The sequence below is a fragment of the Octopus bimaculoides genome, chromosome 16 (assembly GCF_046866305.1).
Source record: "Octopus bimaculoides isolate indiv1 chromosome 16, ASM4686630v1, whole genome shotgun sequence".
In the NCBI taxonomy this organism is placed as follows: domain Eukaryota; kingdom Metazoa; phylum Mollusca; class Cephalopoda; order Octopoda; family Octopodidae; genus Octopus; species Octopus bimaculoides.
In genome coordinates this window covers 39,343,486-39,357,773 of record NC_142943.1, presented here as the reverse complement: position 1 = coordinate 39,357,773, position 14,288 = coordinate 39,343,486, and the positions used below count along the sequence as shown (strand labels likewise).

Genomic DNA, 14,288 nt, shown 5'->3' with positions numbered 1-14,288 from the left:
CACATTTAAAAATCTGTGGACATGGCCGAATGCGATGTTGTGACATTCAATCTGTTCTGAATATCATAATTGATGCAATTAAGTTCAAATGGTTTCGTTCTGTAACCTTTCCAGTTGTAAGGATGAATTAGCAACTATTCCAGAGACCGGTGTATAAATACTGGGGAAACATGTCATGCAATTCTCTGAATATAACCAGAAAGATAGGATTCATATATACAGGGGAGCTTGAAAGAAGTTAAATAGCATTATACGATATGAAGCCGGTGGTACCCGCCCTCGATACAGAGGTGAAGGCTAGAATAATATACAGAGAGTTTATGGCAAAACAAACAACATAAACACATAGCACAGGACTGACAAATATCAAGAGATGATGTTTGTAGAGGCCACATCCCATGGAGAACTAGCCTGTAGATTTAGGAAAGCTCTGAAGGAGACCAAACTCAATATTAAGATCGTCGAAAAGCCAGGGAGCTCCACCACATTGCAGTTAAGTAGGGCATACGCCTTCGAAAATACCTTCCTAAAGTCATCAAGTCAAAGAACGCTCCCTGCTGATCTTCGTAATACGAATACTGCAAAACATTTTTATCGGGCGTTCTAATAACTTCAGTGTCACGCTGCCATTTTGTTGTTGTCATCGCTGCTGATGCGCAGACATGCACTGTAGCTACACAACTCACAGATTTTCCTGGACGGTGAGCCAGTATGGTTCATTCGTAAGGTACACCTTTCCGCAGTTCATCTCGTTGACGGACATGCAATCCTGAGTCACGAAATAATCAAGATTGGACGCCTGGTGACTGGAATACCGTCAGGCGCTAAACCGCCGTCTACCGGTCGATCAATGCACCCATTGTACATCTATATTAGCAATATATTGAAGTCTAGTGGTTGGTAAGTACGATGAGGTTCTCGGGAAAACCCTGGGTTTCGAGGAGGATGCACTTGCTGGTCTGTTTCGGAAGACTTTCGTGTTCGGAACTACCATGGATAACTTCTAGAAATCACTGACCTATCAGTGCTACCGAGAAGCACTGTCGATTCGAGATAAACCCTACAGGTATGGAAGCAGCACCGGGTGAGACTGTCCGAAATGCGCGCAGTGCAACGAAACCATACTACACGCACTCATGCAATATTCTAGCATTTCTCCCTTGTGCAGTCATGGTGAACAGCTGCTATCACGTGTAGGATGAATCCGACTATCAGCTGAACCTATTGTGAGGATCACACCACCACTCAACTATAAGACAACGAGACAGAGCAGGCAGTGTCTTTTTGTCTAGTGGCTATGGTGAAAGATGTGTGGTGGATGGGTTTAAATAGAATGAGGAAGGTGTCCACTTGGAGAGGAAAGTGAGGATAGAGGGGGAAGTTTTACCTTCCAGTGAATTTGCAAAAACCGCTAGGGTATATATGTATATATATATATATATATATATATATATATATATATATATATATATATATAAATTATGTAACTCTTTTCATTTATATTTTTAGTGGAACAAATCATGTATTTGCTATAAAACTCGAAGTGAATTCTAGTGGGGGGATGCGTAGGTAAACCGTTTTGCAAAACTAAACATTTTAGAAAGATTAAATGTTTTCGTGTTTCTAAATGATTAATGCTGACTAACATAAAACCTTTCATCAAAATTTCATGTTTATTTAGGTCCAAATACCAACTAAATTAAGGCAAAATTATGTAACTAAATTTTTCATTATTTACAAAATGTTTTGAAAAAACAACGGTGTATATCGATAGAAATTTGGTACAGTTTTTTTTTTCTTTCTAAAGCTCTTATACGTTGTATGTATATATCTTTTTTTAATACACTTTATAGCAGCAGAAAGATATTTGCTGACAAAGAACTAGGTGTTCATAGCAAGACAATAACCAAAATAAGTTGAAATGATATTGATAACTCTGTTAATATCATTGAGAAATGAATGCACGCCATTTCGACCAACATGTAGTAAGACATGACAGAAAGAAATATTAAATATTAGAAGTAAAATGTAGGGTATAGCACCGAAGTGTAAGTAGCAGCGACTAGAAACAGGATAAACCCTGATCAACAGTAGTAAAGTCTATACATTATACGAAGAATAGAAAGATATATGAAATGTTATAATAGTCTTTGCTTCTTGGAACTGGCTTGGCTCATGCAAATGCCACTCAGTCACTGCCATACCATTCCTCTTCAACCGTGTTTCTATAAACAAATAACGGGAATGCTACACTTCAAATAATATATTTATACATTATATACATTTATATGCTGGGATGCATTTTCATATAATTGTCTATCAACAGAGTTCTCTGTTGCTTAGTTAATGTCAGGCCACTCAGGGAACGTCGCGTCGATAATAAAAATAAAACAGATACTCATACGTTAATTTAAAGGGTGGTTAGTCAAAAACTATATAAAAGCCAGAAAAAACAGTGGTGCCGTTTGGTAAGCCAAAATTTCGAAGTGACTCTCAACCTTTTCCATGTAAAAATTAATAAATATGTTAAATTCAAATTACGATGAAGGTAAACAAACAAACGAAGTTTGCTTTAGAAGCGTTGAGATGTCTTAGAAAGATAAAGAAGTGATTTTTTTTAAATTCTCAAACGCAGGATAATGCTAATAATATAGCATTTCTAATAAATATGTACTTTACTAAACAGTACTGAGTGTTCCTCCATTTTAATACAACTTCACATTCCAAATAATATCAATCAGTGCATATATGTACATATATGTATGTAAATATATACAAATATAGGACGTTTGATCACTAAGTATCCAGATTGGTGCTATAAAAACAAAATTACAACACGCACCAATTTGGCATTTAATCTTCTTGAAAGTAGTCCCCTTCAGAAACCACACACGTAAACCAGCGCTGTTTCCTTTGATGGAAGCCTTCCTGGAACTCGTTTTCTGGGTTAATCAGCAACTGCATCGTCGCATTTCCTTTGGTTTCCTCAACGTCCTGAAATCTTCTTCCTTTCAAGCAGGATTTGATTTTTGGAAAGACGTAAAAGTCGCAAGAGACAAGATCTGGGGGATATTGTGGTTGTCGGACCTGGGGAATGCTGTGCCTAGCCAAAAACTGCTGCATAAACTGCGGTGAATGGGCAGGTGCGTTGCAAGCTGAAAGCAGTTTTAGCACAAACTAGGCAGACACGCGTTTGATACTCAAATCTTCAGTGATAATGGACTGAACCAAACCGTAACTAATCTGCACATCCTCTGATAACTCGCAGTTGGTGACTCGATAATTTCCCCTCACAGCTGCACGCATATCTGCGACGCTTTTCTCCGTTCCGTTGGTTGCGGGTCTCTCTGAACGTTCGTCACTATCGATATTTTTTCGGTTCATACACTCCTCTCCATACACTTGCTGCAACCTTGCGTAGGCTTCTGAACAGATATCGCCAAGCTTTTGACAAAATTTGATGCAGATTCATGGTCAATGCAACAATCACACGCTACAAACCTTCCTTCTAAGCACTGATGTAAACAACGGTAGTGAGTTACAACATTAAAACTTAGTGCGCATGCACAGCAGAGTCCAGGATCAATCTGTGCCAGGCGGCTCTACTCTGCGTGCTTTAGCTTCGTTACTATGGCAACAGTCCGGATACTTATTGATCAAACCGCGTATATACATATATATGTACATACAGAACGTTCTGGCTAAACTTGACGATTCATATGTCTCCTTCTCTTTAGGAACAGCTTGATGTATTGGGAAGCAGTCAACGGCATTAGAGAGCATACAGATTAGCGTTGTAGTTGAGAAAAAGTTAGCGGACATGCAAGAATGGAAGTCATCTCAATAGAGGAAAAGAGTTACCTGTATCATGATGATTGATACTGGATATCAAAATGCCGGTAAACACTGCGAAGGTGTGATCTGAACAGCTGCAATAGAGATTACGAAGCCGTGATCAACAGGAAGGAGCACTGTATGAGTTTTGACTGCTTCCACACGCGGGAGTTTACCTTAACATCTTTGAACAGGGCCTTAGGCTCAGTTCATACGCTTATGTAAAGTAGCTGGTGTTTGTGGTCAATTCCTGGCTGGAGAGGATTGCTGCTGGAGGCCATATGTGTGACAGCTGCATTCGGCTTCTTGACATGCTTCCGGAAAGAATCAGAAGTGATTATCGGAGAATTTGTACTACTTCACCAATCCCCGATTTCTGATCCCCTTATTCCCCGATAGTAATTTTTAGGATTACTGTGTGGGCTGCGATTGAGAAAGATATTAAATACTCTACCTGCACCACCAACGCCGAGCTGGTGGCCAAGATCAAGGCGGTGTTCAAAGATCTTCCCAGAGATACAGAGAACACATGCGCCAGGTTATGGAGCCGTTATGAGACCATGGTGGGAGCTGAGGGCTGCCACTTTGAGTAGATTGTTATTTCTCAGCCATAATTTAATTGAAATGTTTTTTGATTTTTTTAATACTTTGATTTTTGATTAAATATTGTGTTTTCCTTTCCTTTTGTGCAAACTGTCAAATTTTGCCCTAACACCTTGTTTATGTATGTATATACCTATGTATGTATGTATGTATGTATGTATGTATGTATGTACGTACGTATGTATGTATGCATGCATGTAGTTTCCTCCCGCTCCAGTATACCAGCCTTATAATTGCCGATTTTTGTCATAACTGAATCCACCCAGAGAAATTTGACCGTCATTATTTTTTACCGTGATTCCTTTCTTCTAACTGTAATTAATTATTGTTCTCCTTTGTTTGACAATGTGATATTTAACTTTTGTAAACAGCCCTATTTCAGCTAATTATTACATTCATTCTCTAATTATATATACAACCCAAAACTGAAATTGATTAGGCTTGCATCTAACAAATGTTTAAAATGATTCCTGTGAGGTAACCACCAGTAAGAATTCAAATACGGAATAATTATTTTCTCTCTTTTCGAGGCAACAAATTCAGAAGACTGTTGTCGTCAGTTGAAATGACTGTTGCTGTGATTATTCAATTTTTTGCCTCGGTATTACTAGCGGTACAAGTGAATAGAGATCGAATCGAGCACACTCCATTATTTCTGCTAAAACACTGCTTCTTATTAACCTTTAGCACATTGCAGCTTCTCTAGAGTCATTTCCTCTACCACTGCCCTGTTATTACAGGGGAGAAAACTCATACGGTGACATGATGCATCTACAATTTGCTAAAGTTTAATCTGTATATAATAAGAGCCGATATAAATGTTTGTTACTCAGTTGATTTCTTCAGTCACGCAAGTGATACTTGTTCATATCGGACATGACTCGAAATATGGCAGCTTTCAAAAATCTATGGTGCTCTGGGGGCGTTCAATGACATATTTTTTCAACAATGCCCTATACATAATAGTCCAGTGGATTGAGATCTGGAGAATTAGGAGGCCAAATGTTGGGAGTGTTGTGATCATGCAAATGGTCGGCCATCCATTCTTGCGTCGTTTGAGCCTTGTGTAAAGGAGCAGAATCTTGTTGAAATACATAAGGCCTTCCACTGCATACACTGTTGGATAAAGGCTTAACAACTTTAATTATAACCTCAATATATGCAGCAGCATTCACCCTAAGGCCTTGTGGGAAAAAGTGAGGAGGCATCACATGTCTTTCATTGCTTACAACACCCAAAACCATGACACTTGCAAGAAATTTTGTGTGCATTACTCTTGGAACCTCAGAAGGGCCTGCACATAGTCATCTGTCATTTATTCTGTTAGTTTTCTGGTCCTAGTCAAAGTTTTTCTCGTCTGAGAAAAACTAAATGATACCATCCTCTGATGGACTTTTAAGTTTGTTCAAAAGTCTTTTAGATCTGAGTAAAAGGTTTTGTTTTTTTTTTCTTTCACATGAATTGACTTCTCATCACATAAAATTTGTATCTGATGTCTTCCTGCACAACATTTTTTATTGTGTTTTCTGACACGAAATTCTTTTGCAATTGACCTCATTGACTTTTCTGGGTAGTCTTCAATGTTTTGCTTTACTTCCTGAATAAATTCCGATGTCTTGATAGAATCAGAGCATTTGGAATGCTTTTTTACGTTTTGATACAGGTAATACGCTTCTATCTTCTTTGTCTAACTTACACTGAATCTTGTGGACAAAAGATCTTGCAACTTTCAGAAAACGAAAAATTTCAAAATTATCATGCTTAGCCTTCAAAGCCACAATTACAGAATGCCCTTTCATTTCATTAGTAAGCCTAGGGCATGTCATTATTATTTTCTGAAATAGAAGTTCAATAAAAATTAGTCAAATAAAATAATGACAAAAAATCTATGTCCTTGAATACCGTTGGCACCCTATACATTCTACCAAGTCATATACTCGATTGGCGGCTCTTTTCTTTTTTTATCTAATGCCACATTACCAAACATCGTTCTTCATTTTTAAGGCACTAGGAAATTTATCCGTTATTTGCAAGAGATCGAGCGGTCACGTATATAGATCGTCTTGAGTTTCTTGTATGCTAAGAAATTTGAAAAAAAAAAACGATGTGACATTCATTCATTTACCCGGGTTTTCAAAAGCGTCAGAAAAATTCATTTCCGTCATGCGAGACTAAAATCTGTGCTTTAAAGTCTTCAACACTGTCTGTCACGTTTACTTCAATGCACCCAAAACACTAGTTTTGTTCTCCTCGACTAAACCAAATTTGGCGCATTATAAAAGAGGTTAATATGTTTTGTTGCCTTGAATTTTGGGGTTGTAAACTGTTCTTAGCCTAGAAGCTTTTCACTTAATTTTCATTACATTTATCCCATTTTTCCCACGAGAATTACATTTTATCATACGAGACTAAAAATTGCACTTCATCATTTTCAAACATGTTTACAATATTATTTTCTTGAGATTGATTTTCATTTTCTCTTTCTAAACTACATAGTAAAATACTTTAAAGTCGTGATCAGTATTATGTTTTGACGTCCATGCATTTCCTTAGATTACCAGCGATGGATATATAGTAAATGGTTTCCATCGTTTATTTTTTCGATCATTAGACAAGCAACCCTATCAACAACGTTGTGACTAGTTTCAAAGTTATAGTAATAACAGGTTTTATATTAATGCAACTATAACTAAATATTATTATTACATGCCAGTGTTTTACTCTATCAAATTGTAGCAATTCTGTTAGTATATAAATAGAAAGATTTTACTTAGTTTCTTTATTCTATTTATTGACGATTCCCTGCCCTGCATATCTATATTTTAATAATACCTCTAAGGTGAATAGTTAAACCGCAAGAAGTTCGTACGGGTCTCTTTTCTATGCGGGACTATTTGTGATGCACACTGAATTGAATTCATTAGGGTGAGAGATTTTGAACTCACTGGCCGATAAATTTCTTAACGTCTTCCTCACGTGGTATTGATGTCGCATGGTCAAAATTAACGTGAGTTATTTAGACATTAACAAATTTATTAGAATATTTAACTGAAGATCAGAATAGAGTATTCTTTACTCTTAACTGTGAAACGATCGTACTAACTAAATTAACTAAAGGCAGGTGGTTTTTTTACTCTTCTCTACTGTTTTTTGTTCTGTGTGTATCAAAAATATCGCTATCAATTTAGAGTAAAAATTTGTAGTTTTCGAATCAGTAGTTCTTTGGCTGCTATTTCTGAATTCTCAGTATGTTGGAGAAGCAGGTTACTGTCAATCCCTATATATTTATGATTATAAATGATTTTACCGAAAAGGTTTTTTCATACTGAGCTACCCGGCAAAATTGTTAATTATTAATGTTATTACTAATTGACGATTCCCTGCCCTGCATATCTATATTTTAATTATATATATATATATATATATATATATATATATATTATTTTGTTTAAAAGAGTTCCAACACTGTCTGTTTTTTATGTTTTATTTATATTCCTGCAGAACCAAAGTGGGGTATAGAATATGGAATATACAATATATAATATAATATACAATATATAATATAAAATAAAATAAAATAAAAACGGATGGCACCATGAAATAAAGTATTGAATGTAGATGAAATATTGAGTGTTCAATATAAAGGATCAAATATATAAATATAAATATATAAAGGCGGCTCGAGTTTCAGGGCTATTTCCCTTCGTCATGGCCGGTATGACAGACTATTCCATATTCTATACCCCACATTGGTTCTGCAGGAATATAAATAAAACATAAAAAACAGACAGTGTTGGAACTCTTTTAAACAAAATATATATTCCTCTATACACAATCATACAAAAACCCCCACCTTTTTTGTATTTATTTTTACTCGCATATATATATATATATATATATATAAAAATCGAAATATTAATATTTCTAAATCTCTCTAAAGGAGACTACGGCAGCGGTACTGGATATTAATAGTTATCACCAAGATAACATGGCAGTCCAGGAAAATAGGACGAATGCTACCGTTGATTAGCTCCAAGAGGCCATCGCCTCTAGCTAGCTATGTGACACACAAACCTGTGTTCATTATAACCTTCGAACAGGGGAGGTCAGCAGCTTCTCCTTGCTGGTTTGGCATCCACAGACTAGTTTCGGGGTATTTACTCCTTATTAATGTAGAGTAGCCGAAACCCAGCAGGCATCGCTACTGACCGTCTGTTCGAAGGTTTATTTACTTATATTCAGTGGAATACATCTGTTGGGTTTCGGCAACTTATATTTGTAACCTTAATTGTTTCGGCAACTTATATTTGTAACCTTAATTGTTAATATGACATGGTATGTCATAAGCATCTGTATGTTGTGGTTTTTGTCATTTTAGTTACAAAATGAACAAATTAATTCAATGGAATACACTGTCTGCAAGTCGATGGATACAGAATATTCTTCTCCATTTTCTTATTGCTATATAAATTTAGGGTAAAATAACCCCTTTTTACTCGCACCCACTTATTACACTTGGTATAACACTAGTGTAACAATAATTGGGTACCTTCCCAGCAGTATATTGGATAGATACTATCCCTTAGTGGGTTAAAGTCTCAACCCCTAACTCTCTTGCATTATATATATATATATATATATATATATATATATATATATATATATACATATGTTTACACACACACACGCACACATATATATATACGCATATGTTTACACACACACACGCACACATATATATACGCACATACATATGTACGCAGATACACACATACATATACATATATATGTGTGTGTGTGAGTGTTTTTGTGTGTGAGAGAGTGTGTGTGTGTGCGTGTGTGTCTGCTCGCGCGAGTTCAAGTGTATACTGACATATAAACACATATTCTGTATCCTTTGCACTCAATATTGTTAAAACTAGTTTGGTATATATGTAAATAAATGTATTTTAAACAGTTACGAGTTTTTCAAATTTAGGTGCATTTCCAACATCAAATTTGCCTATATATATATATATATATATATATATATATATATTGCATTTCATCTTCTTAACCACGTTTACAACACTATTTCCTCAATGCAGATTTTCGTTTTCTACGCCTAAGCCACATACCATTATACTTTATAGATGTGGTCAATGTTATGTTTTGACATTCATGCGTTTCCTAAGATTATTTACAATGTATGTTTTGTGGAATGGTTTCAACCCTTTATAGAAATGAAGCCATAATAACAAATTTGTGATTAGTTTCACACGCACATAATGCAACAACAGATTTTACTTTAACGCATCTATAACTAATTATTATTAATGAATGACTCCCAATGTTTTACTCTATTAAATAATTTTTCTAATAATTCAATTACCATTACAATTATATAATGAAATTTTTCTTCATTTCAGATTTCTTCATTTCCTTTACTGTCTTCATTTCAGGCTTGAGACAATTTTAACTACCCAAAAGATAATATGGAAAATATGTCAGCTAATTACAGCTACGATTACGACTACAAAGTTTCAGTCTTCGGAAATGATGCAGTTGGACGGTTGAATATATTCATCTGTATATCTATTATCATAGTTATCCTGTTCAACGTATTTCTAATGGTTGCCATTTTCCTAGATCGCAAGTCTCACGGGAAAACACGCTCTTTGTCACTACTGAACTATTTGCTGAACTATGCTCTCGTTGCTTTGTTTGTTTATTTTCAGAGTTTGCATGTCTTTATAGTTCGAGACTTGCCAAAATCTCACTGCTTATTTATCACCATATTAGCTTTTGTGGTTAACGATGGTGATAAGTATTTCCTTATCCCACTTTGCTGCGACTTTATTATGAAATATTTTAGGCCAAGCAAATATGAAAATCAAATTTTCCTAATTATCCAATCCGTATTGATAGGGATTTTGTGGGTCCTTATTTGTATCAAAAATGTGGTACTCATACTAGCTTTTTCCAACCTTTCTACTAATAGTTGCTTTTTTTACTTATATATTAATGCCATTGTTGCTCAATTTGTGATAAGTATTCTGTTGTTGATTGCAATGTTAGTGTTTATAGGCCTGTTGATCTACATTGCTATCAAGAGTAAAGAACAAGAGATGATGAAATCACCATTGATAACTTTGATTATTATTACTGCAGTGACTATAATTTTGTTAATTTTAACCACTCTTAACGATGCTGGGTTTATGGGGCATTACCGTTCTCCTTTATTCGTCATGTATCGAGTCATGAGTCTTGGCAGCTTCCTGCTTTTGCCGTTTCTGTGGTCTTTTGATTTCACTATAAGACAAAGTATTCGGAAATTATGCTCAGAGAAATGTAAAAAGCATAAAGATCATCCCTCTCACGAGTTAACTGAAATAAATTAATCTTATAAAGCGATGTGAAAATAGCATTGTATCTAGGAAAAAAAACGTCTTCTAACAATGGTTAGTAACATCCTGATAAAAGATTTATAACATTTTTTAAAAACTAATACTTTTTAAAAGCTCCCTTTTATACTTAAAACCTGTATTAGCCAATTGTTCACAAAGGCTTTCCAATACATATATATATATATATATATATAAAGCTGCACGTAAATGGAACTTATAGGCATTAGAATTATAGGACTACCTATAGTTAGTCATTCGTTACATGTATGATGGCCATATGATACGCATACATGTATATAGCAAGTAAATATACAAGCTATTGAGCTGCGTTATTCGTTTTTATAATTTCTCTGGCTTAATTATTAAAACGCACACACATACACCTATATATTGTTGATAATTCATTTATTTCTTTATGTACAAGTTAGTATAGGTAATAAATAATCATAAGTTTATAAAATTAATATCGCCGTATTTAGAATAAAAAATTTTTGAATGAATAAATAGTTGATTAAAAGTTTTTAATGACTTTAGAAAATGTATACAATTATATTATAATAATGTTATTATATAATATGTATTTATGATTTCTTAATAAAACTACGTAATTTTAAATTTTGATTGCATTTCTACTACAGGTGATTATAAATAATGAATATAGTGTAATTTATAATATCATTTAGTGTTAACCTATTGGTAATGAAGTACTTTAATTGTTTTGGGTTTTTTTTGCTATTTAGCCATGATTAATAACACGTTGTTTTTTTTGAGATTAACGAATTTTTCAGAATATACTGTATGAATAACATGCATTTTTCCTAATAGTATGGAAGATATTTCCTACTTCGCCATAAATTCTTAGCATATTATTTAGGTTCTTTTTTAGATAAAAAAAATAATGCGCAGGAATATATTTAGATTAATATTCTTATCATATTTTACAACCATTATATTATTTTTATTTATTTTATTTATTTATTTTGATTTTTGATTTTTATTATATATTTTTATTATATATCTAAAAATGTTTTTTTTAATTTTTGTTAGCTATATAAATTATCGACGCTCTTGCTTATAAACATAAGCAAGTTTAATTCAGTCGATTCTAGGATCTAACATCGCACATATGAAATTTTTGTCAAATTTTGTCAAATGAGATTTTTACCCATAAACACGGATTTTTTATAAATTCATTATTGGGTCTGAATCGAAACAATATGTAGGATTAATATTCGTATTCATGTTATATTATATTATAATAGTAACAAAAATATGTTAATAAATTAAAATATGTCAGTCGTAACTCTCCGTTTTCTTTTAATTTTTGTATATTGAATATATGCCCATTAAAGTTGTGAAAGCGTTTTAAATCTCTGTCATATTGCCATACCAGGGAAAAATTGGATGATTTCCATCCCTATTAAGGAAAATGTTTCTCCATGAATTGAATTTTAATTTCATATATGTACCATATATGCATGTATATAAATATATATGTATATATATATATATATATATATATATATATATATATATATATATATATATATATATATATATATATACATATATATATATATATGTATATATATATATACATATATATATATATATATATATATATATATATATATATATATATATATATATATATATATATATATATATATATATGTATGTATGTATGTATGTATGTATGTATGTATGTATGAGTGTTTTTTCAATGTTTACAAATTACACGGAAAAGATAAATAAATAGTTACCAGAGTAGCAAAAATTCACGCAAGTACCAAGGATGTAACAGCCTACTTATAAAGGTAGAAACTCCAGGTTTAGATTAATTTTTTTTGTATATTATAAATAAATAAATAAATAAATAAATAAATGAATAAATAAATGAATAGAGTGAAACACAGGTGTTATTCAAATCCTTTTACTTCCGACATATGTTTTGAAGAAAACATTGGTATTATTCCAGAAGGAATAAAATGGTGTAAAACAATGCAATCTTCTTATCAGGGAAAGAAAGAAACCAAACACATCAATAAGGCATTTTAACGGAATGTGATGACTGCGTATATGATGAAGGGAATGCAAGCAAGTTTTTCTTAAAAAACCGTTCGTAGATACAACGTCAAGGTGGTTTATAGAAAGAGAAGGAGAAAGAAAGAAATTAGCAGAAAACTAATAGTGGAGAGATATGGAGCGATAGGTGAATTAGAATAAAGCTTAAAGGCATGGAAATAGATATATTTAGTGGAAATGAAATGTAAGACGACAAAGGTCTTCCCAAGAAATTCGATTATTAATTCACACCAAATCAGGATAGGTTTCCTTCTGATGCAGGAGGACCTCCAGCGATAATCGTGGAACCCTACCATCCATGATCACCCTGGATACCAAGGACGAGTATCCTCTCCAGCTTCTTTCTTCCGACTCAAAGATCTACACTGAGAATGGTTCCACTCTTGTCATTTTCCTAATTTTCACCTACTTTTTCATAAATTCTCTCGAGGACAGCACCTCACTCTCTTCTTCTTCTTCTTCTTCTTCTTCTTCTTCTTCTTCTTCTTCTTCTTCTTCTTCTTCTTCTTCTTCTTCTTCTTCTACTACTTCTTCTTCTTCTACTACTACTACTACTACTACTACTACTACTACTACTACTACTACTACTACTACTACTACTACTTCTTCTTCTTCTTCTGATGCCGTATACTATGTATACTTCCCTTCTCTTAATGTATACCGTATATACGTTTTTTTCTTTTTTTCCATCATATGTAATCCCCCATACTTTATATCGAGGGGTTACTTCTCAACCACATGGTTCAGGTTGGGTCCCGCTGCGTGGCACCTTCGACAGTAGCTTCAGGCTGACCAAAGCATTGTGAGGGGATTTGGTAGACGCATCAAAACGGAAACTGATCCCATAAAATTCAAAAGTTCTCTGGACAAATTTCTCAAAAAAATCCCGGACCAACCTCCTACATCCGAAAATGTCTCCAACAATAATAACTCTTTGCTAGAATGGGCCATGGTGCCCCACGTATGACTAAAAGACTTCACCAAGTAGTGCTATGTTAGACATGGCATGGGCCTATACTGGCCGAAACCTCAGTTGTCTAAGCTATATATGTATTTTTATGTCAATGTCAATGTGTGTGTGTCTCTGTGCCTGTGTTTGTCTCCACCACCGCTTGACAACCGGTGGTGGTGTGTTTACGTCCCTGTAACTTATCAGTCCGGCAAAAGTTACCGATAGAATAAGTACTAGGCTTCAAAAATGATAAGTCCTAGGGTTCATTTGTTCGAAATGGTTTCTGTTTTTACTGCCTCTTGACTAAGATAAGATAAATATTTTATTTTGAATAAAATGGTAATTTTTCCCCCTTTAAGGAAAAAATATCAAGTACCCGTGATTCCAAAAATATCTCATAAATTTCTTTCTTTCAGTCTACGTGACAC

General features: G+C 34.0%; 1 protein-coding gene across 3 annotated transcripts in view; it reads left to right on the top strand.

Moving 5' to 3' along the window:
- LOC106869328 (uncharacterized) overlaps positions 1-12,227 on the top strand; it is a 74,116-nt gene extending 61,889 nt beyond the window's left edge. Inside the window, exon 2 of one of the 3 annotated variants that reach the window (XM_089364507.1) lies at positions 9,846-12,227. In XM_089364507.1, coding sequence (XP_089220633.1) covers positions 9,912-10,817 — 906 coding nt within the window. In that variant the 5' untranslated portion in view covers positions 9,846-9,911 and the 3' untranslated portion in view covers positions 10,818-12,227. The remainder of the gene's footprint in view (positions 1-9,845) is intronic. The other 2 variants (XM_052974153.2, XM_014915036.3) reach the window with 2 other exon arrangements.
- Positions 12,228-14,288: the final 2,061 nt, after the last annotated feature.